Source organism: Aulostomus chinensis, chromosome 8 (genome assembly GCF_037954235.1).
Source record: "Aulostomus chinensis isolate RoL2024-O1b breed Wild chromosome 8, RoL_Achi_v1.0, whole genome shotgun sequence".
NCBI lineage: Eukaryota > Metazoa > Chordata > Actinopteri > Syngnathiformes > Aulostomidae > Aulostomus > Aulostomus chinensis.
Window position 1 is genome coordinate 25,912,241 of NC_141327.1, and position 24,613 is coordinate 25,936,853.

General features: G+C 44.0%; 2 protein-coding genes across 4 annotated transcripts in view; both read left to right on the forward strand.

Moving 5' to 3' along the window:
* The window catches only part of LOC147257793 (protein sidekick-1-like), a 234,687-nt gene extending 221,131 nt beyond the window's left edge, over positions 1-13,556 (forward strand). For 2 of the 3 annotated variants that reach the window (XM_086211962.1, XM_086211966.1), the window contains 12 exons: positions 881-937; positions 1,108-1,209; positions 2,661-2,776; positions 6,857-7,043; positions 7,140-7,277; positions 7,364-7,525; positions 8,302-8,427; positions 8,935-9,099; positions 9,535-9,672; positions 10,806-10,926; positions 11,044-11,173; positions 11,747-13,556. In XM_086211962.1, the coding sequence (XP_086068088.1) occupies positions 881-937; positions 1,108-1,209; positions 2,661-2,776; positions 6,857-7,043; positions 7,140-7,277; positions 7,364-7,525; positions 8,302-8,427; positions 8,935-9,099; positions 9,535-9,672; positions 10,806-10,926; positions 11,044-11,173; positions 11,747-12,052 (1,748 nt within the window). In that variant the 3' untranslated portion in view covers positions 12,053-13,556. The remainder of the gene's footprint in view (positions 1-880; positions 938-1,107; positions 1,210-2,660; positions 2,777-6,856; positions 7,044-7,139; positions 7,278-7,363; positions 7,526-8,301; positions 8,428-8,934; positions 9,100-9,534; positions 9,673-10,805; positions 10,927-11,043; positions 11,174-11,746) is intronic. The other variant, XM_086211963.1, reaches the window with a different exon arrangement.
* Positions 13,557-14,358: 802 nt separating this feature from the next.
* Positions 14,359-21,747, forward strand: LOC147257794 (uncharacterized). Its single transcript, XM_086211967.1, has 2 exons — positions 14,359-14,617; positions 16,378-21,747. Exon 2 carries the CDS (start codon positions 16,494-16,496, stop codon positions 19,599-19,601), a length of 3,108 nt encoding a protein of 1,035 aa, XP_086068093.1. The 5' UTR covers positions 14,359-14,617; positions 16,378-16,493; the 3' UTR covers positions 19,602-21,747.
* Positions 21,748-24,613: the final 2,866 nt, after the last annotated feature.

The following is a 24,613-nucleotide window of genomic DNA, read 5'->3' on the forward strand; positions in this document are numbered from 1 at the left end:
TATCTTCCGGGAAAACGAACTGCCAGTCCGAAACCTTGGCTAAGATCACCAGCAAAAGAAAACATCCACTTAGGAGACTGTAAACTGTTTTGTTTTTGAAGGTGTTGTTAGCCATCAGTAGTCATTAGCTCCAAGCTAAATATGCGTAGCTGGCTCTTTCTATATTGTGGAGCCACAAAGATGTACAACAGGAGGGGAAAAAACATATTTGTGAGCTCCAGACAGGCAAATACGAAATTTGGATGAAGGCTCAGATTAACAGGGCAGTGCACGTGCAGTCAGAATTTTTGACGACAAAGGGCATAAATGCTAATTTTGTGAATTGTAACGGAAAGGTAAGTTAAGTACTTTCATCACGGATTAATAGGTAAAGTAACAATACTACTTTTAAACATGTCAGTCACAAATTTATCCTTGCAGCATTAACTTCATTAGCCATGTGTGCAGTATAGCGGATTTCTGACAGTCATTCTGGAGTGTTCACCTGAAGGCCCCGTAAGTAATGTGGCCCATTTTATAGCCTGTTTGAAAAGATATCTTGTAGAGATCTGCAATTTCCAAGAAGAATACAGTTGCTTTCAGTGAGACCAAATAAAGTGGATTTTAACGCTGAAATCGTCATATCCTATGAAGCGCTCTCCAGCCTGAACTGTTTCATTGTGGACCGCCAGCATCCACCATATTGGCACATGGACAGTTTTTATATCTGTCAAACAGCCATCAAGTCTGAAAAGGTGCTTGAAACATGAAATCTAGCTAACATTTTCTTCCTTAAATGTAGCCATTTTATTGAAGGGCATTATAATAGTACCGTTTATTTTTGAACTTCAAAACATTTATTGATTGCCTTCCCATCCATCTTTCTCTCACTCTTTCAAAGCCAAGAGCACCTTCAAGACAGTCAGCAGTTCCTCACTAACAGAGTTTGAGTTGACACGTAAGTGCTGAAAGAGGGAACTGGGAAATAAAGTTGTGTTTTATGTTCTACGTTTTCTTTTTTTCTTTTTTTTTTTGACTGGTTTGATGAGCATCCAGCTTTTGTTTTAAGAACATAAGTGGCAACAGCAACGGCCAATGATTGCTCACAGTGTTGTGATTTCCTCGTAGAACTCAAGAAGTTCAAGCGCTACCAAATTGTTATGACGAGCTACAATATCGTGGGAGAGAGCCCACCCTCCACCCCCGTGGAGGTATCAGTTGGAGAGGCAGGTAAGTCGGGTTGGTCGTCATTTCAGCTTTATTCTTAACACTTACACTCCTGCAACAGTCTCAGTATGAATCAATATGGTTTATTAGCATCTGCTTTCATGTATTAGGCTTTGTTAGCGGGTTGTGTTTTGGTTTCATAATGGAATATTTGGTCTGAATCTTTAGACTATTGCACTTCTTACATCAGTTACCCCGGGGTATAAAGATCCTCACACTAGCCCTCTCCTTTCCTTAGTTTATACTCCCTTCATCTTCTAATTTACATTTCCTTCTCAGCATGTTACTCTTACACATGAAACATGATCCTTGACCGTGGAAAGAATACTTAGAAAAAAAATTTTCTCCAATCAAGATCTACTGACATGCTCTTTTCTAGAGCTTTCAACACTTAGCACACAGTCCTTATCACAGGACCAAGTTGACTCAGTTGTCATGGAGATGTGTGCGATGACATGTTGTCATTCGTCACTGATGAAGATACGGTTGAAGGTTGTAGATCTGGCAGGTAAATTAGAGAAGGTGTGGTCGTGTTGCGTGTGTCTCTTGTGTCTGATTTGTCTCTGTAATTGTCCTCTTGTCTTCTGCTCTCCTCGCTTTCATTCTTTCCTCTCACCTGCTTTGTCCTGTCCGAGCCTCCTGTCTTGTACTCATTGAGCCTTGAGTGACATCGCCTTTGAGAGGCTCGGTGGTGTTTCTAATAGGGTGTGTGTGTGCGCGTGTGTTTGTGTGTGTGTGTGTGTGTGTGTGTGTGTGTGTGTAGGCACACTTTTAAATATATTCAAGAGCTGTGCAAGGTCATCTGTTTTGTGGTGATGGCCCAACCCCTGTTTACCCCTGTTTAACTTTCACCAGGGAGGCAAACCATGGATCCATTAGACAGAAAGGAGTGCAAATATACTGTATCTCTCTCTCTCTCTCTCTGACACACACACCACAAAACTCATAGGAGCCACAAACACACAAGCCAGAGTACAAGTGAACAAATATGCACATTATGAGAGTCACTCCCACACATTTTGTCAGTGTCTCCCACAATCTCACACTCCACCACACCAATGCTGCTTTCATATTCAGACTCTGTGTGTGTGTGTGTGTGTGTGTGTGTGTGTGTGTGTGTGTGTGTGTGTGTGTGTGTGTGTGTGTGTGTGTGTGTGTGTAGGGTTTAGTAGGCGATACTTATCACATGCAGTGGAGTGAGAGGTGAGGATAAGCAGGGGGAGGAAAAAATGACTGAGGGGGGATGATGAAATGGGGTGATATGGTGTTTTCTGTTGCACACTGCTGTGTTCATGTGCGGTACAGTAGAGTAACAGGGTGCTGCTGCCTTGGGCCTCTTCTAATTGGATGGTAGAAACTTCCCTGTTTCCCTCTGCTAACACCAAGCAACACACACACACGCAGACACAGACAGAGTAACCATCTAACGTTATGTAACCCCTCACCCTCTGCAGCTCCTTCGGTTGCCCCCCAGTCTATCAGAGTCTCTGCTGTGTCTCCTTCTATCCTGGAAGTGACTTGGGACACTCCCCCCCTCGAGACCCAGAATGGACTCATCCAAGGATACAAGGTGAAACTCAGAGAGAGAAAGAGAAACACACAAACCTTTACACTCACAAAGAATTCCTCACAGCAGGTACGACATTCAGCAACACACAGACTTATAAGTGTGTGTGTGTGTGTGTGTGTGTGTGTGTGTTGTGAGACAGAAAAGCACACAGCATTGTTTCTGATTGTTTTTAAAACATCTCTCATCTCGTCTCAAAGGGTTTTTGTGCTGCTGCACCTTCAAGAGTTCCATAAAGTGGAGGGAAAGCGAGAAAATTTAGTTAGAGAAAGAATTTGAATATCCTCTAATGGTTTCAATATCACTACTACTGCCTGGTTCTCCCCCCTCAACCACCCCCACCCCCACCCCCACCCCCTCGCTCTTAGTAGTTCAAACACAAGGTTATCTGTCCTGCTTTAGACACATTGATTTTTTTTAAGAGTAGAGGTGGAATAGAGAAGAAAGAAGGGAATGTAATATTTGCAGAGTGAAGGAATGAGAGGAGCGAGTGATCCCTGTAGAATCCTGATTAGAGGAGAGGATTGAGGGAATGCGTTTAAACTACCAGAGATGGATGGACATGGGGGCCCTGGAAATGTGAGGCAGTGGGGGTTAAGGAGATTAAGAAGGGAGAAATAGAGCAAAGAAAGAATGTTTAATGAATTTATAGGTTCTCGCTTGCGTTAACACTCTCGTACAGCACAGACAGCAGGTAGGACAAGTGCAAGTGTATCTTTCGACAGTTGAGGTTTACTTTAATGCCCTGGTGGGCTTGTTAAACACAGTGAACATGATGGAGAAGATACAAGGCAATACTATACCCTGCTAGTTCTGTCAAGGAGAACCTCACAACATTATGTAGATGGCAACAGTTTGTCAGAAGTTAATATGAGCCGCAATGAAGAACCCTGTGTATGTGTGAGTCATTCCCATTTTGCATGAGTGCAGATTTGCCTTTAAGAATCATTTACTTTCATTTGTCTTTTTAGCAATAGTGAGTAATGATAATGATCAGCATACATCATTTCTACTTAAATGGCTGGTCCGTTTCCAATGGTAGAGCTACAGAATCAAAAATCTGGAGGTTATGAAATATTTCCACCTGTCTGAAAGGTAAAGGTTCCTTTCATCAAGGTGTAAATGAACTTAAGAGATGCTTGGAAGAACCCTCTAACGTTCTCCATCTTATCCAATCGTATCACGTTCTTTCATTTTGACTTTAAATTGTTTTGTGAGAACAATCCAGTAAAGATGGTATCACACTGGTCATGAGTACCATAAGGATCATAAAATGACCTGGACTTGTTTCTCCAACCCATGGAAAAAACGCACCAGAAGGAATGCACTTCCGCTGAAGATTTGAAATGGACAGAAGAGCATTTTGTTTAGAGACTGATCTTATGGAGGAGTTATTATGTATCTCATCACTGTTCTGGTTGGAGAGAGACAGTATAATGCTGCCCTCAAGTGCTTCACGTAAAAGGTACCATTCACATTTTGGAGTTTTAAATATAGCTTAGAATAATTTATAAAAATAGCTCTTAGTTGTTATTTTTATTTTCATAAATTAAATTAAGTGACTGTGTTGCAGGAAAGAGCTGTCACAAATTTACCTTTTTTAAGTCGAACACGTCGCGTTGAATTACACAAACGCGTTTGCCTTGCTGTCATTGTCTGCCACAGAGATCAGGAACCTCACACCATCCAAACATCCCTGCTGAACATAGAATCCTAAGTATTAGGGCTGCAAAGTTAATCACGCCTTTATCAAAATCGCACTCAAAAATGAAGTAACCGTGCTGCTCCTTGTTGATATCGACTGACTGCACCGAAGGTAAAAGAAATCATATCAGTCATGTATCAATATCTGGCAGTTTCTAACTCCAGCAGTCCACGGATCGACTGACACACAAAGCCGCTCGTGCATGTAATGGCCTGTCTATCTGCACCTAATTGGGCCACAGTTTCATGATCTTATGCATAACCATGAACTGATCAGGCACCAAGGTCCGCTTCTGTTGTTGATAGGTTGAAAGGAAAATATTCCGATCATGCACCTTCGGAAAAGTGCAGCCTGCTCTGGCATTGTTTGTTTAATTTTTCATTGAATTTCAAGCTAATGTATTTAAGCTGGAAATAAATAAAGCATAAAGGGAAAACTACTTTAACGGCTGTATTGCTATCTATTTGCTCACCGTAAAAGCTTTTTTGATTCATACCTAATGCATGAGGCTCAACCTCCACTGTAACCTTGCCATCAGTGTGTATCAGACATGACTGCATGCGTGGGGAAAGCAAAGGCAGCTCTCGTGTCAAACCAACACTCTCTGCTGGCTTCACAGCTTTTGATTAAAGTCTTAGCAGATACATTCATTTCTTTTTTACAGGACTGAACAATGTGCAGTGATTCTTAGAAGTACAGATTTAATGCAAGCAGCTAAAGAATGTTAATGTTGATATGCACCTGTCCAGTAGTGTTATGGGTGGGAGGCAAGCTGTTTCAATACATTAAAGAGATTTTGTTACTGGATATGCATTTATATAGGCTGTTTAGTGGGGGGAAGGTATCAAGGATATTGCTTACATATACTGTATATGACTTGGTTTTTTTTATCATAATATCCAGTGTGCATCATTAGAAGTGAATGACCTAGACTACAAAGTAAGTCACCAATTCAGGCATTCTCTTTAAAATCTTGGTTTTTTCCAAGTCTATTAAGCGAGTCCTTTCTCACACCAGCAGCAGCAGCAGCAGCAGCAGCAGCAGCAGTATTATTATGAAACTTGAATGATGAATGATCTGTCTAAGGGGCCAAAAAGCCACAGAAGCCGTATTCTGCAGAAATTACTAATACGGAATCTGAACTTTAGTTCTACATCATCATCGCTGTAAATGTGTTTTAGATTGAAATAGGGGGAATTTGGAGGTCATGAAATTGTGACACTCACACCCATCACAGCAGCAAGGTCTTGATATCGATCTCATCAGCAGGGCTGCGATAATCAGGTGACATTTGTCCTATTTCATCTTACAGAGATTGTCCAAGATAGCCTTTGTGTCTTCATTACCTGCTCACGTCGTCATCGTTAACGGTCACGTCTTATGATTCACTGTCACACGAGCTCAATGCTGATGATGGTGTCAGCAGAGAAGTGAGCTGGATGAAGCATGCAGGGCAGCAGAAGGTTTCAAAACATGGAACTAAGATATTATTTTACATTTTGATTGATTCCTCACTCGCGGCTCGTTGTGTGTGCTGCAGTGTCGGCCATGTAATTTGAAAAATATCACCAAAGTAAGGCCAATTTTTCTCTCCGAGCATCACAGAAGGGCTAATGCGCTAATCAACCAGGAATTTCCCTCAGATCCTCCGGTTCTTCTCTTGCAGCTGTTCCACAAAGCAGAACCAAAATATCTGGTGAATCTGCTTTCAATAATTATGCTCCAACAGGCTGGAATGAGCTTGCAGAGGATCCAGGAGGGGCAGACAATATTTATGTTGTTTGAACTTCAGTTGGAAATGCATTTTCTCAAACAGGCTTTTATGTTTTGTTTTATCATTTTGTTATTCATACTCATTGTATTTCTTTGTAATTTTATAATTGTCACGTTAATATAATTTTTTGATAATTTTAAAATAAATGATTTATTTGACATATATTTAATCACTTTGTTTTATTTTTATTTATATTTTTACCATTTTTATTCAAACCATTGTTCTATCTTCTTATTTAACTCGTGTTTTAATCAAATGTTCTCATTTTTCATCCTTGAGTGTGCGTCTGTCTCTGAATCTGTTTTTCCCATTTCAGTGTCTTCTGAACTATCGATCACTTTTAAAGCACTTTGAATTTAAATTAATTGATAGATATGACAGAGGCAGCATGGCTCAGAGGTAGAGAGGCCTTCTAGCGACCAAAGGGTCGCTGGTTTGATCCTCACTTCCCCCAGTGACAACGTCCAAGTGTCCTTGAGCAAGATACTGAACCCCTCATTGCTCCTGATGGCCCTTTGATGGACTGGCGACCCGTCCAGGGTGAACCCCGCCTCTCGCCCAATGACAGGCTCCAGCTGACATTTACATCACTTCTGTGTTGCAGATCCACTACTGGGAGAGAGACAAACAGAACCAGAGTGAGAAGGTGAAAGTGATTTTTGTCCCGGACACGCGTGTGCACCTCACCAACCTGACCAGCTACACGCCGTACCTGGTTACTCTGACTGCCTTCAACACGGCAGGAGACGGCCCACCCAGTGAGCCTCGTGGTGCTCGGACCCTGCAGTCTGGTAGGGAGGCAGGACTGCTCATCTGTTCCCTTAACACAAGCATCTTTTTACTTTATTCCAGTTTTACTTCTTCTGTCTTCCCTCGTGTGTCTGCAGCTCCCAGCCAGCCAAGCTATCTGTCCTTCTCAGAGGTGACTGGAGGAAGCGTCAATGTGTCCTGGGGGGCTCCATTGACTCCAAACGGACAGCTGGAGGGCTACAGGGTCATCTATCAGCCCTCTGCTCCAGTCCAGGGTTTGTATTCACACGCTGCAGACACACAGAAACACACGTGTAGACGCACATAATGACATATATTTGAATCACCTGTGTGTGAGCAGGAGTGAGTAAAGTGGTGACCGTGGATGTGAAGGGAAGCTGGCAGCGATGGCTGAAGGTTCGAGACCTGATCAGAGGAGTGACCTACATGTTCAGCGTTCAGGCTCTCACAGTGAGCTACGGGCCGCCCACACAAGCAAATGTCACTGCTCAGCCCGTACAAGGTGAGACCACTGTCAAGTGTGTGTGTGGTCTTTTATTTCCAGCATTCATCCTGCTTCAGGGACAAAATATGTTTACATTGTTTACCTCACCATGGCACATTTCTGTTTTGGATGAACCCTCAGCATTGCTTCCTCATTCACAATAGCATGGAGTGGCACTGTGGTTTGTTGGATTTTAGCTCTGAGCAAATTAACTGTGGCTTACTGAGCACACAGCTGGATAAAGAGGATGAGTATTTTACCGGATGATACATTTGGGAGTTTTTGTACTTATATTTTTGGGATAGTTTTGTTGTTGTTAGCCGGTCAATATCTTCAAGCTAAATAAACTTTGCCAGCTCTTTCTGCATGCTGAGTTCTCTGAGTTCAAGACACCTGTTTGTGAGTTCTTTTTGGGTGAAGTATCGCTCTAATATCAGAGTTGTGGCTGAGCATGTCTGAATACTCAGGTTATAGGACACTGAAACACCTCTCTTGCTCATGTTGATACACAATGGAAATCTACTACTATCATGGAAACCAGCCCAACAGCAGTATGTCTTGAGCCCAGGGCCAAGAAGGTCCCCTCTGTGAGGAATTGCCATGTTGTCCGCTGCGTAGGTTCCTCCAGTTGCTCCCGTTTCTCCACCATCCCCAATAATTCTCCTACCAGGGCACCGGAACGAGAGTTGGTCCCCATGTGGCGTTTCGTTCAGCAGACGATGGGTTAAATGCAGAGGACAATGATATTTAAAGTCCTCCTGTGTGATACTGTGTGCCTTTGTCTGACACTCCAGGTGCCCCTGGGTCACCTGTGGAAATATCCATCAGTAAGACGTCGTCTGCCCTCACCATCCACTGGTCAGAGGGAGATATCGGAGCAGCACCTGTGAGTGGATATGTCATTGAGGCTCGTCCCTCAGGTGAGATCAAACAGAAACGCAGGTTAGCCATAATTTACATGACATTCACCTTTGCTTCTGGTACATTAATTCTTTTCATGAATCAAATGAGGGCTTAAGTACTACCCAGCACTAAAGCACACTGAGCGCTGCTTTCTCCAGATTCATTAAACCCTGCTGTGCAAATCAAGTCAGCTGCAATTTTCTAATAAGATTATCGAAGGTGTAATACAGTAAATTAATGTCTGGGACAAATTATTGAAGCACTCTGCAGGGGGAAGTTGTGGACTTGTAGAATTCTCTTGATTGTAACAATAAAATATTAATATTAGCACTGGTAGTGGTCATTATCATCACTTTATGATTGTCTTCTTCAATATAATTTAATATTTTCTGGTTTTCTCTTATGATATCCTGACATTTTAAAAGGGATCAAACGAAGCACCAGCTCTCTTGTCCATCAAATACTGATTCACCCCCCTCTCTCTCACGCACACTCTCTCTCCCTCTCTCTCTTTCTCTCTACAGATGAAGGAGTGTGGGATTCCTTCATCAGGCTCCTCTCTCCCGCCAGCAGGTCTGTTTCAGTGCCGCTGGAGCGCCTCAGGTCTGGGATCAGCTACGAGTTCAGAGTCATTGCTGTGAATCGCTATGGTTACGGGCAGCCAAGTACACCCTCTGCTGCTCTCGCCGGTAAACACACTTACACACACACACACACACACACACACACACACACACACACACACACTGGTGGAGAACTAAGCTAATGAACATACCCAGGGTGATTCAAGTTGTTTAATCGGGGTATGACTGGACCTCTACTCAGAATGCATAGTTAGTGTGAGTGTGTGCTGTTGTGTCTGCTGCCATCTAGAGGCGGGTTAACAAACGTCACTGAGCCAACCACACTGACATCATGGTCTCAGGTTTTCACCATCCCTGAATTTTATGACATTTGAGATGAGATTTATGACACGTTTCAGCATCTAAGTAAAGAATCCATCCCCGAAAAAGAAAAACACCCTCCTCAGGTCTTCTCCTTGGTCTTTTGGGACAAATTATGTTTCACTAAAACATCTTGATCATTCGTGTGGCCCCCCTCCTCCTACCCTCTGCTCCCTACAGCGCTGTCAGAGCGTCCCTTCTACGAGGAGTGGTGGTTCCTGCTGGTCATGGCTCTGGTGGGCCTCATCCTCATCCTCATCCTGGTCTTCACACTGCTGCTGCATGGACACAGCACCAAATACAAGGCCTGTGGCACAGGTGTGTAGCTGTGAGGGGAGACGTGCTTGGAGACACACACACAATCACAGCAAGATTCCCCCCTGCTTGATGTTATCCTCTCAAATGTTGATGACCTTTGTTGCTTCATTACATTGTCCTTCTAGTGTTTTTTTTATTGTTGTTCTTTTTCAAAATAATCAAGGTAGTTTAACATGAAAATTTTAAATTTCCCCAGTGTGGGATAAATAAAGTACCCGGTATTCTTATTAAGAAAATCTCAGTACTGTTGAAAAATACTGCAGTAACACTTAAAGACAGCCGCCTCTGCAGCACAGGAGGAGCTTACAAATTAAATGTTTGATGGTTGCAAAAATGAGCCAGAGATTCTCCTCCAGGCCCGTGCACAGATCAAGAGCTGTCCTGCTTTGTTTTGTTTTTTAACCAAAACATTGTTACCAATTATCTTCCAGATATTCACGTTGGGGTTCAGATCAGGACTCTGTCCGTGTCACTGTAGCTGTGTGACAGAATTGTGTTGAGAGAGGCGCAGAAAAAAAGGTTGGCTCATTAGGTGGAGGTTGTTAGGAACATTCACCCAGCACGCCGCTGTAAAGACCTGCTGCAGAAAACAATCCTCCTCCTGTCTGAACAGACGTCTTCACTTTTTGGGCTCAGTGACAAACAAGTCAATTCAACTTGTTCGCGTCACTTAAACTACTTCTGTGTTCACATAACTCTGCAAAGTTTAGTCTCACCTTAACATTTAACACTCTGTTATTGTCTGCACACCTGCATTTCCTCTGCTGCTTAAAAAAATGTACACAAGTCCTGGTCATGTGAGTGCAGGCTGATGACAGTTTTCGCCATATGCCAATAATCAGTGGTCTGTCACTGGTCAGTGCGCCTGGTGTGGTTTGTTTGCTGCACAAAATCACTTCTGGACAATTCAATCCTCTCATGATGGGTTGAAGACCAATGGGACAACAGCGCCTCCTGAGGTAGAAAGTGGTAGTGCAAGACAGGAGAGCCCGGCTAGTGATCATGTTCTGTGCGGTTCTAGCCTGAGAACTAAAATGCTTCCTAGCGACAGCAGCTGAATACACAATCAGTGAAAGGAACAATGCCATTGAGAACTTAACATTTGTGTTGTTGATTTTCTCCTGAATGTCCAGGGAAACACATGTCCACAGCGGAGGAGTCCGTAACTCTGGACAACGGAGGTTTCACCGCTCTGGAGCTCAACAGCAGAGCACTCAACACCAAAAATTCCTTCCTGAAAAAGAATGGGACCAGGTGTGAGGACAAGCGCTCACTCACACACACACACACGCATATTGTGTGGGTTTTTTTTTTATTTTCTATTTTGAAAAATACCTAAGATGTGTATTTCATGAGTGTCTGGGTGTCCAGGTCTCCTCCCAGGCCCAGTCCAGGGGGTCTGCACTACTCTGACGAGGACATCTGCAACAACTATAACGGAGCTGTGCTGACAGAGAGCACCACCCTCACTGAGAAGCCCACCGAGGTCTCTGAGTCTGAGGTATCTGTGTGTGTGTGTGTGTGTGTGTGTGTGTGTGTGTGTGTGTGTGTGGTGGATCCTTGCATCCTTTAGTGTCTCTCACACTTTGAGCTCATGTGGTCAAAACAAAAAATCATCCCAAATGTTGACCGAAGGGATTAAAGTGATGACTCAGCGGGGCTTGAACCTTGATGCATCGCCCCCCTGCTGTCTTCGTCCTACCCCCTGTCAGATCCCAACTGTATACTCATGAAATACTACAAAACAACTATTAGGACTAACTGTTAACATCATCTTCATTTTGTTTAGAAGAATCTTTATTTCTTTCCTAATTTTTGAATTTGTTGTCTTGTTTTTTTAAGAGAAATTGAGGTTGATCTGGTAAAGATGTCATTAAGTCAAAAGTAGAATAAACAACTCGGGGCAAAAGATGCTCCCTGACAAGCAGTGAAACCAATGATGCTCTCAGTGCCTCATCAGTAAGTCTTTGCTCTAAGGATGAGTTTGTATGTTCGTAAACTGAGTCTCACTCCTGCTGTGTGCGCGCGTGTGTGTGTGATTTGTGTGTGTGTGTGTGTGTGTGTGTCTCTTCAGTTAACAGACAGTGACTATGAGGACGAGCAGCCCAAACACTCCTTTGTCAACCACTACATGAGCGACCCCACCTACTACAACTCCTGGAAGCGGCAGCCCAAAGGCCTGAAGGGGATCGGGTCTCCTTTCAGCTACGAGGAGTGCGCCACTGCGGACACAGAGCCCTACTACCAGACCGTGGTCACCCAGCACAGCACAGGCGGCGCATACACACCCACAGGGCAGCCTGCACACACACACGCCAACCCCAACACCAACCCACCGGGGTCACGCACCCCTGTGACGGGATTCTCCTCATTCGTTTGACTCTAGAGACAAAGATCTGCACAAAATGATATACACACACACACACACATTCACAAAATGAAGGACGGAGGGGCGCCGGCGTCTGTTTGGACTAACGGAGAGAGAGACAGCAGCTTTGGAGGAGAGGGGAGGACGAGATGAGGAGACGTGGGACAGACTGGTGATGATTCAGCACTTCATGCCCCAAAGAACTAAACCTTCACTTCTCGCCTGCCTTCTCCGATCGTTCACAAAGATCTTCACTGTTTTGGCGTGTGTGTGTGTGTCGCTCTCTGAATCTCTTGTGTCACTGTGCTTACACACACAGTTACTGTCGTCTCCACACACAAACACACACACATCCACACCAGCGTGTATCATCAGATCTTCATGCCTGTTCAGAGACTCTCCAACGAGAGCGAGATGAGTAAACGTGGATGAGAGATTTCAACCTTGAACTAGCGGAACTTGGAAATTCTGCACAACACTTCTTCTCTACTTTCTGTATTTACACACGAGCGCACAAATGAACACTCTCTCTCTCTCTCTCTCTTTCTCTCTCTCTCTCTCTGATGGGCCGTCTCTGTATCTCCCACTGGGAGAGAGGAACTGCGAGGTTGAGAGGAATGATTTAAAAGACAGCACAGAGTTGAGTAGCTTTTGTCGACAGATTGCTTCATGTGTCCAAACACATGCAGTCAGCTTTAAAAGCCGACCAAACAAAGGAAAAGAAAAATAAGCGATTATCACTGTTTTTGATCTTATTAAAGGACGGCAAGTGGGAGCGGGGACTCTACAGCACTTACGGCATTCTCAGTGAGAGTGTTGTGTGGTTTCTTGAGTGAAACGAGATGTTTAGGGTTTGTGTTGGAAATAGAAGAAAACTTGTTTTTTTTTTACCGTCTACTGCCTGTTGTCAATGCTCCTTAAACCACCGCCTCCCAAGCCATAAAGCTTGCACTGAGCCAAACCCCACACATTTCATCCTTTTCTTTTTCATTTTTCTACAAGTTTGAACATGCGTTTGAGTGTGTGACACGTGTGCGAAGCATGCGTGAAGAAATGGATCTCTAATGAGTTTAGAAAACTTTTCATCCGTCTCTGTTCACAGCTACGCAAGGTGTGCCATTGTATGAATGTTAGTATTTTTTAGATGGATTTTGTATAGGGAAACCCTTTTTACTTGTGTGCTGCTGTATGTAGTTTGGCAACAGGTGTGTATTTCTACAGTGAAACAGCACTGGAGAAAGTTCACAGCTGTACTGAGCTGTTAGAGGGAAGAAGAGGAGAATCGAACGGCAGGAGTGGTTGAAAATGTGCAGGAACAGATATTTAAGATGATAACTGCTGGAGGTGGAACTGCACGGCCCCACTATCTTCACCATGGCCCAGCAGCCAGGCTGACACACGTGTACTTTGTACGACAAACATGCTCATGTTTGATTTAAAGGTTCTCCTACCGCTCAGCCAGCAGCCTCCCTCCCTCTGTCACACTTGCTTTAACTCCCATACAGTGTGTGAATAAATGGTCATTGTTAAACTGTGTCTGTGGTCTGTTTTCATCCTGGAACAGCGAACACGTCTCCGTGCATCTGCCTCTACATTGTATTACCCTCAACGCTCTTAACCGACCTGCAGGCGTTTTAAAGTGAGTGATAAAAGAAAGCTTGTGAAGCATCTTTATAAATGAATGAATCTTCCACCACTGTTCTGAGGGGAGATGGTGTGAGACATTTCCCAGAAGAAAGTTGCACGTTCGAGGAAACTCTTTAATGATGTAGAAGATAATTACAATTGTGCAGCATTCAACATGTTTGCTGAACTGAGCAAAAAAAAAAAAAAGGAATTAAAATATTTTCTCATCATTAATGAAAATGTAGTCACCAGCCACAGAGACAGTTTTGATTTATTCACCCAGTTGCTGAGACACGTGTCACCTTCAATCAATATAATGGAAGTGGGAATGTTTGTGTGTAGAGCTCAAAGCTTTGACAATAAATGCAAATTAAAATCAAAAGATAAAAGTAGTCGACAGCCAAGTAATGCTGGCAATGATTTTGAAACATTGGAACATTTTTGTAGAAGTAATTCAAGTGAACTCTGGTACGGGGATGGAGGCAAGAATCTGTTAATGTGGGGAAATGGGGCCAAGTGGACAGACCACAAGTGAATATTGTTCAATCTGTCACCTAAATATCATATTTCATTTCAGGTTTAGCTGTCTCAGTAGCCTCCCGGCCAGCAGGGGCACTGTGGGGTGGTGGGCAACAGCTCATCCACTCATGCTGCTGTGGTTTCCGGAAAGAAGAATGTCAGCATGGCGGATTTTGTTTTTGTTTTTTTGCTTTTTACTTTATGCTTTGCTGTGTAGCAAAGTGCTTTTATAAATATATATATATATATATATATATATATATTTCTCTCTCTATATATAGCAGCATGGTTATTGTTAGAATGCAGTGGTAGCTCAAGAACCGAGCCTCTGCAGCTCCGAGCCCAAGCAGGCGTGTCAGCATACCGCTGGCTGCCAGCATGCTAGTCCCTGCCCGGGGGTGCACACCCGTTATTCTGACCCAGTTTGGTCGGGTGAGTTTGCACCTTGGTTTTAGTTAAATGCTCTTCTACTTGTGTGTCTGTAGCCGTGTCCAGTGTCCGTACAAGCCTCGTCACTATCGGTTTGACGCTGTCCGAGATGCTCGTCTCATTTTAAAGCAATAAACAGGCAGGAATGACGCATTAAACTGTCTTTACAGTGAGTGCAAGGCTGCGTGCAGTTTATTGATGCGTACGAGGAGTGCATGGTGGTGTTACATGTCGGTTTGTACGGTGCATGTGTTGTCTTTAACAGTGACGGAGCTAGAGAAGCCGGGCCTCGGTCTGCTGCTGGGCCCCCGCTGTGAGGGTTTCCCAATCTCGCCACAGAAACATTGAGCCGCATGGATCGACACAGCACCTGCAACAGTTTATTTATTTATTTATTTGGATTTTCAAGGCATTTTCATGTCACCCAACATTTGTAGAGAGAGAGACGGGCACACAGGCTTTAACTGAATGTGCTTCTACACTTGAAAAGCAAAGCCAAAAAAGCGAAAGTCATGACATCTCTATTTGTGGAATGTATTTACAGATGAGTGTCTCCAAAGTCCTGTACAGTAAATAGTCACAGCAACACTGCTGCCAGATCTTTCAACAGTCTTTAGGTGTAAGTTACCAACTGGCACCAATGAGTTTGACACCAATTATCCTACGACAAAGGATTGAGGCGACGTGATTGGTCATCACAGCCTGCAAGTGTCGGATCAAGTGTCATGGTTTGAGATGTGAATTTGAGGAAGCCTGGGCGGCATCTGTTCTTTTATACACACACACACACACACACACACACACACACACAGTAGATTGGTGAGAGAGGGCGATTTTATGTGGTCTCTGGAAACATTGACCTGAACTTTTATGGGAAAATAAAACATTTACTGGGAAAATATCTTCAGTAGAGCAGCATCGATCGAGTGGCTGCCGGCCAAAATCATTTTGTTTTTGGCATAATTGACCAGCAACTGAGCATCAGATCTGTCTCAGCACTGTCTGTGTCTGTGCTTGTCTTCTGTCCCGAGCTGAGACACATATGACTGCAGTGTCTCCGGTGTGGAGTTCTTCACTGTGGTGGAAGTAGTAGACGCATTCGGTACACATTGAGAACAATGTAAGTCCAAAATAAGCCGCCGAGGAAGAACCGGACTTGCATCACCCTGCTGGACATGATCAGAGGGCAGGAATGAGGGCAGGCTGAGCAGCTCATTAGGTTTTCCGCCAACAACTGAGTGATGGATGATTGTTCCGGCACCAAAATATACAAAGTCATTCAATACAGTTGGCACCGACCATGTTGGCACTGGAACCATTTGGTTCTTTGTTTTGGGCAACCAGCCCAAGTGTAATATCACATTGACGCTCACTTGGATTGACAACTGCAAATATGCAGCTGTCCGAAGTATTCTTGGTTCTCAGTGTAATGACTCATATTCATATATTTACTGTATTTTTTTTTCTTCTATTAAAGCAGTGCAACACTCTGTTAATATTTTACTAACCTATTCATTTTGGTATTGATTTAAGAAATTTTAAATTGTGTCAAGTTTTATCATTTTCAAGTTGTGTTTTCCATGTCTACTTTTTATTAACATCTGAGTTCATGGCACCCAGGGTTAATACGTAACCTCTTTTGCCTTTGCAGAACAGCTCTTCATCTTAATATTTGTTGCTACATTTTTGTGCACCAGCAACACAAAATATGTAAAATACACTTTGTGAGCCTGGATCTCACGTCTCTTTGTCTTCTTTCACAGTTCTCCATCATTGACCTGAGTAGGATGAAGCATCAGGAGCTTGAACAAACACCAACCAGGATGATTTCAGCAACTTAGTCAAAGACGTCTTTGGGGTCTTTTTCCACAACCTAAAAATGGGGGAAGTCACCGTAGACGCTGATGCGGAGATGACAAAGCAGGACTTATGGTCGGAGCAACTACCAGAGCCGTTACTGATCATAATGTCCCCCCCGCCCCCATTCTTACCTGTCCCCGGTGAACCAGCCGTGTCCTGGCACAAGTGGCTGAAGGGTTTTGAACATTACCTTGAAGCGCTTGGTGAAAACGATCTGGTCGACTCGACCAAGAGCGTGCTGTTACAAAACTGCCTCGGCCAAGAGGGTCAGCGGATCTTTACGGCGCTGATCCAGGGTGAAACCAGTCACGCAGCAGCCATCTTGGTGCTGACGGTCTACTTCAGCTCGGATCACGTCTCTCAGACGTACTTGATGAAATTCCGTCAAAGAGCTCAGAAGGCTGGAGAGACTGTGGAGCAGTTTGTCTCCGCTTTAGAGGCACTGCTGAGCCCCTGCAACTCTGGAGACCTACAAGACAAACTTATTCTCTATCAGCTGATTGAGAAAACCAACTGTCCCCAACTTAAAGAGAGGCTACTTTTAGAGAAGGAAACTCTGACTTTGGCCTCGGCTTTGCTTATAGCTAAAGAGATGCAGTCTGCCTCAAATCATCCTGAAATGTTTGATATTCATGAAGTCAGTGTTGATATAGGAGACGATTTAGAGCTTCCTGTTCGTAAAGCAGCCAAAAGAGGCAGGCCTCGGCGTGGGGAGGTACGGCAGAAAATCCGACCCTGCTCGACCAAACCCCCACGGAGATTAACCAGATACAAAGATGAGTACTATTATAGCAGCGATAAACTATATTATAGTGAAGATGATGGCCCTGAATCTAAGACTATTGATCATAAACATAATTCAAAGACTGTTAAAGACAGTAATCTGGTTTGTGATAAAACAAGGGATGTCAGAGGTGATGAAGACGGGGGCTCATCATCACTCGTGATGGGAGAGGAAAGCTCGGACAAAGTTAGTGACGATACCAACGATGAGGACTTTGTTGTTCCAAAGAAGAGACTAAAGGGCCCGTTCTGTCCCATCTGCTCGAACCGGAAATTTCGAGATGTAAACAAGCTCGCCAGACACATGAGGATGCACACTAAGGAAAAACCGTTCAGCTGCCCTGTCTGCTCTCTGACATTCAGCCAGTCCTATCACATGACCCGACACATGAGGAACCAGCACGGTGCCAGTCAACACGTCTGCTCAACATGCGGGGAAAGTTCTGAAAGCTTTGCAGAATTGCAAATTCACAAGAGGACCCACACGTCACAAGCTCAGTCGTGTGCTGAAGAATCCCACAACAATAGTTCATTAAGTCATAATTCACATCACCAACATGAGCCTGCCCAGGCCATACGAGACCAGCGGTGTAATGAAGTGGATAACCAAGAAGGAAATGAGTCGAGCAACAGTGATGATCATGAGATGGATGCTTGTAATGATAATGCTACTGATGATGAGCGTGATGATGGAGACCCTGCTAGTGATGTGCAGGACAAAGGATCTGAGCCTGATGTTAAGATGGAAGATAAAGACTCCCAGCAACCTAAAGACGGCTGTGAGAACAAAAATGTTGCCCCCAAAACAAAAAAAAAGGGCCACGTCTGCCCCATCTGTAAGGACAGGTGCTTCAGGGGGGCCAACAAGCTCGCCAGACACATGAGGATGCACACAAAGGAGAAACCGTTCAGCTGCCCAGTCTGTTCTATGACCTTCAGCCAGTCCTACCACATGACTCGACATCTGAGGAAACAACACGGCTTGGGGCAGTACATCTGCGCTAAATGTGGAAAAACTGTAGGTAGCTGGCTGGAACTGAAGGAGCACAAGAAGACTCATTCAGGCTTGTCGTGCACTGCCTGTCAGACTCAGTTCAAAGAGAAGGCTGCGCTAGTGAGTCATCTGAAATCACACAAGAAAGAACAGAAGGCCACTGCTCGTTGTCTCATCTGTGACGACTGTGGAAAAGTTTTTGGCCGAATGTATCATTTGAAAAGGCACATAGTGGCCCATCGTAAAGCAACAAATAGTGAGTTTTACAATTGCTCTGAGTGTCAGAAGAGCTATGCCTTCCAGGAAGACCTTAAAAAACACCTGAAGATTCACGTGAAAGAAAGCAATGGAACTTGTCCAAAATGTAACCAAACCTTTAGCACTCCTGAAGAGCTGGAGATGCACATGGTGGGTCATAAAAAGTCTTATGCTTGCAACACGTGCGGGAAGAAGTTTAAAGTTGAGTATGCGCTGAAGAAGCACGAGCAGGGTCACCAGTTGGAACAGTATTATTGTTCGTTGTGCTGCAAACGCTTCCTCAAACTTTCTCACTATAAGAGGCATATAATGGTCCACGACAGGCGTGAATCCAGGTGTCCACACTGTGACAAAGTCTTTCTGAAGGTAACAGCTTTGAAGTATCACCTGCGGACGCATACTGAAGAAAGACCTTACCAGTGCTCCTGTTGTATCGAAACTTTTGAGCAAAAGAAAGATCTAGAGCAACATTGCCTCAAACACAGGAAATTCAAGAAGGAAAGGCCGTACTCCTGCACCCGCTGTGATTACGCTTACTCCACGCTGATGGAGCTGACGGAGCACATGAGCCTGCATGAGGGGGAGCAGCCTTTGAGCTGCCCCGAGTGCGGAAAGACCTTCCTGAACAAGAACAAGCTGGAGAAGCACCTCAGCATCCACACAGGGGAGAGACCTCACCTCTGCTCCCTCTGCGGCAACGGATTCCCCTCCGCCGCCAGCCTGAAGCTTCACAGCCACATCCACACCGGTGAGAAGCCTTTCAAGTGTTCCCAGTGCAGTAAGAGTTTCAGGTCGTCCAGCGGGCTGCGGCTTCATAGCAGGCAGCACATGGAGGTGCGGCCCAGCTACGAGTGTCCTGAGTGCGGAAGGACTTATGGCCGCATGACAGAGCTGAAGATGCACCAGCGCTATCACACGGGGGACAAACCGTACTCCTGCACCTGCTGCAGCAAACGCTTTATTAGTAAAGACAAGCTGAACGTTCACATGAGGATACACACGGGAGAGAGGCCGTACTCCTGCCCCCACTGTGGACAGACGTTTACACAGACGGGAGACAGAAACAGACACATTAATAAATACCACAGTTAGACGATTTAGCAACAGAACTCATTTATGCTTCCTTAGTTGTCACTGAAGGATCACGCCAGTGGTTTTGCATGTTTGTGGTGTTGAGACTCGGTTTTAATCCAGATAAGAGTATGAAAAAAACACAAGTTAAATGAAAACTCACTTGCAGCTTTGTCTAAGTAGCTGTGATCATGGTTTATCATAATTATTTGTCATGAGTTGAGTTTTTTTTGTTATTGAAGATCAAAGAAATAATTATTTGTATTTTATATTTGATGATGATAAACTTCAGTTAAACACAGCAAGATACGGCCCTAAACATGCGGAGGTCAGTCCCTCTTAACAAGGATGAAGCATCTCGAATGTGCCCTGTTGAGGTTTTCTTGTAAAATAAACGTCTGTCTATATTTCCGGTTTCTCACCAGCGCATCCTGAGTATCACTGGAATCTGAGAAACTTTAAGCCGCCTTCAGACTGCAGGCAAACCACAAATCAAAACTTTTTCTGTTGACTCTCCTGTTTGTGAGTGATGAGGTTGTGTTCAGACATCACCGACCTATCTAGAAGACGTAAACTGAAGTCAGCCAATATCTGTGAAGACACTCTTTGAGGGTCCAGGGTGGAGAAATGTGATTGGAAGCAAACAAATACGATTTCATGTGTTTCTGTTGTTTTTGTTGTTTTTTGTTTTTTTGTCTCTCCAGACTGACTGAACTCAGTATGGATCCGCTAAAACCCTGATTCGGCCTGGCAGTTGGAGCAAGGCCTCAGAGTGCGTCTCCCTCCTGATAAAACTATTTTTGTTTTTAAATTTTAAATTCATGCTTGTTTGCTTCCCAGCCATCTGCTTCACTGTCTTCGTTGGAGCCAACTGTCGATCAGTAGCCTGATATCAGACAAGATTGTGTGATTATGTGTCCTCCAGGGTTCCTGGGTGAGAGGGATACCGTCCCTCTAACTCGTCACTACAGAACAACGTGTCTGTCTGATTCCAACGTCCTTTTAGAATTCAACACTGATGTGTAGCTCTGCTGACAAAGAGGTTTCTCCAGGGTTGAGTGGAGCCAAATGAAGTAAGACGCAACAGTGATGGGTGATACTGACAAGACGCAGCTGACTGCTGTTTCAGTTCACAGTGCCAAAGGAAACGTGTAAAACCACTGCCCAAGGCTGGCTGGGAAATGTTGTGAGTTCACTCTTGACACCTGAACTGTTTGTCTCTACAGTGCAACCTGTACATTTTGTACCTGGACATATAAATTACTAATCACCCCTTAAAAAAAAGAAATACTCTCTCATTGAATCACTTGTCTTACCAACAAACCCCTTACTAGGAAGTGTATCAAGTACATCTTGATCAGATCCAGTGTTTTGGTTCAAGTCTGGAATACTTGGTTGAAGTTCTTCTACTTCATGATGCTTTATACTTAAACTCAACCACGTTTCACAGTGAAATCCTGTATTTTCTACTCCTCTTCTGTAATTTAATGAATTTAATTACTTCTCAAATGAAGATTTTCACAATGGGTAATAAAAAAAAAAAAAAAAGCTTCTAAGTTAAGATCCTACAACCTGTGGTTTTGAAACGTTTTGGCTTCTGCCTGTGAACCGTGAACAGCTCACAGTTTGAGTTCAGTGAGTGGTCAACCGGTGAAATATTTCACCAAGACATGAACGGAAGTGTCTAGTTATGTCGTAACCTCTCAGATTGATCTGGTGTCCCCTCGCTTCAGTATTAGCGAGGGTATGTATATGATGATATATCAGAGGGACCAATCTGGTACTTTTACTTTGATGCTCTTACCATAGGATTTAGGTTTATACTCTGTAGGATTTTTCTTGCGGGACATTTACTCTTTTTTTTTTTTTTTTTTTACAGTTTAGTTTCTGATGTTTTTTCTTAAAGGACTTCAGCGGGCTGGTTCTTACTGGCATGTGAAGTGATCTTGACATTTGGTCCTTAAAGTCCAGTGTTTGCCTTGTTCATTCATCTGGGACACACGCCTGTCACCCCAGTCTGGAGCCAAAATGGATGCACTCACTTCAATGAAGACAAATGACCCTAAAATGATCTCAGACTATGAGTATTAAATGTTTCTGTTCACTTTTTGAAATCGTCTTGCTTTGGCCTCTATGTAACTGAGCATTTTGTAACCATGTTGAGAAAACTGCCATAAAAATAAAACTATTATTCACTTTATTGTGTTGTGTCTGGAGGTTTAAAACACTTTTTGAATGAGTAGAATCTGAATTATAAAAACAGCACAGGCCCAATCCTTCATGTCCATTTTTAATGGTTACTGGTAATTAGATTCACTATACTGCATTATTCCACTTACCTTCTGGTTAATGTAACCAATCAGAGTTGGTGTGTGTGTGTGTGTGTGTGTGTGTGCTGATAAAAACCCCTGCGACATTTTTACACCATTATGACAAAGTGCTTTTTAAAGTTGTTTTTTGTTTTGCATTAATTAAATGCACAACTATCTGCGTCGCCATGATTGATTCCTCCCCAGGAAACAAGACTAAGACCTTAGCCCTCCTTACATTACTTTTCCTAAAGTTTTGAATGCTTGTCATCTCATTTGATCCCAGAGACAGTCAATCGTTTGACCAACTACACTGTAATCATGAACAGCCAAGAGAGCACTGTCGACCCCAGTCCGGCAGGGGGCAGCACTTCCCCTCTAGTCGATTATTCCCATTAACTTCTGTTTACACGCAGAGGAAGAAAAAAATGATGCGCTTCATAATGTCGAGGATGCCTGTCAGACCCGTTTGAAGATTTTTTTTTGGGGGGGGGGGTAGCAGCATGAAAAGACTCATATAATGACGGTAATATCACTGAATTTAGTGCTTTAGTCGGCTGAAGAGAACAGGCTGTCATAAGTCTGGAAGCTCACTAACTTGGATGTTAGCTCATATATATTAAATATGATGTGTTATTATTATAACTATATTAATTCGTAGATAATGGTTATTACATTACTCGGACTGACCGGCTTCCCGGCCGTGCTCTGGCAGCGCAAGACGAGTGTGAGTAAGGAATTGTATCATGCTAGCTTGCTAAAAAGCTAGCCTCCATCGCCATCAGATCACTGCTCTGTGGCCTGTAAACAGATGCCGCGCAGGCTCAGTTGATGTGGATATTGGCTCAAGATGACAAGAGGAAAAGATCTAAGTGACTTTGAAAGAGGGATCATCGTCGGGGCGCGGATGGCAGGAGCTTCAGTCACAAAGACTGCTCAGCTGGCTCGGGTGTCCATAGGGACAGTGACCAAAGTGACATCTGCATTTAAATCCATGGGGAAAACATCAGTTAGCAGGGTTGGAAATTGTGGTCGACAGCGCACTTTTGATGACCACGATGCTCGGGCGCTGGTGCAATATGTGAGAAAAAACAGAAGAGCAACACTGGCTCAAGTGACTGAGAATGTCAATGCAGGACGAGATCAGAGTGTGTCTGCCAGAACAGTCCTGAGACAGTTACACAGAGAGGGCTATTATAGTAGGACTGCAGCAAATAAACCCCTGAGTGCAAAGATGGATTACACACATTCAAGATGTGAGTGGTGTGAAAACCATCAGCACTGGTCTGCAGAGATGTGGAAGAAAGTGATATGGTCAAATGAATCGTCCTTCACCATTTCCTCTTCAAGTGGGCTTGTGTCACGTACGCCGAGAGAATGGCGCAGGCCTGAGAGCGTGACCCCGACACTGACTGCTGGCTCTGTCACGCTGTGGGGGGCGTTTTGCTATTATGGTTTAGGTCCACTTGTTCCCTTCGAGGGGAGGGTCACTGCTGGTCAATACAAATCTCTTTTGAGTGATCATCTCTATCCAATGGTGAAACACTTCTACCCTGATGGGAGTGGTCTCTTCCAGGATGACCTCTCATGCCCCATCCACAGGGCGAAGGGGGTCACTGAATGGTTTGATGAGTATGGAAATGATGTGAGTCACATGTTGTGGCCTTCAAAGTCACCAGATCTCAACCCAATTGAGGATCTATGGGAGATTTTGGAGCAGCGTGTCAGACGGCGCTCTCCATCCTCAGAACAACAGATGAGAGAGTGTCTTTTGGAAGAATGGTGTTCCATCCCCTCAGAAGAGTTCCAGAGACTTGTAGAATCTATGCCAAGGCGTATCGAAGCTGTCCTGATGGCTCAAGGTGACCCAGCACCTTCCTGACACACCCACAGTATGTTTTTTTTCCCCTCTTGGTTTTGTCACTCATCTGTATTTTTATTAAGGAACAGTGTGACTTAAATTGATGCCAAAAATGTAGGCTAAGCGTGTCATTTCAGGCTGTGTCAGTGGGCATTTCAGATTTCAAACTCATTCATTTTGATATCTGAGCTACTGAAGATCGTCATCTTGTTCACTTACTTTACGGTTGTAGGTTCTAATGGTTGACATCCTGGCAGTTGCAGCTGCTCAACAATGCGTTTTCTTTCCTCTACAGTATTACAGTGTCCACCCATGAAACATCCTGTTGCCCCAAGTGGTGACGTCACCGGCGAGCAACGCTGCACTGAGGACAAAAATTTGGTTGATTACTCCACAAGAAAAGAGGAGAAACCATGAAACATGTCTTTATTTTTTGCCTCTGTTGGGACATTTTGTAAGTATTGTAACAGACTTTGTGTACGTGCCTCCAAGGCAGAGATCCGACAAGTGTCTCGGGGTGAACTTGTTATCCGAGCAGGTAGAAGTAGATCGAAGTGAGAGGAAAAGACAATGTTACAAGAGTGGCACACAACATCATTACCCTTATAGTTCAAGACAGGTAGAGAGAGTAGCATCATTAAAGAAAAGCCACGAAAACCATGGAAACAGCGAGTTTAAAATGGCCAAGTGCAAGACCATCCAATACGGCAGACACTGTGCTGACAGAGAAGTCTATGATTGAAAATGGGCTGGATAATTAGAGACTATGTCCTCTACAGGCTTCTGGCAGCTAGCCTGATTCTGTAAACTAATCCACCCATCCCTTTAAAACGTGGCATTTTGTGTCTGTGAAATCACTGGTC

Coding starts and splice junctions, on each gene's coding strand:
- LOC147257794 (XM_086211967.1), top strand. CDS start 16,494: ATGGGGGAAGTCACCGTAGACGCTGATGCGGAGATGACAAAGCAGGAC.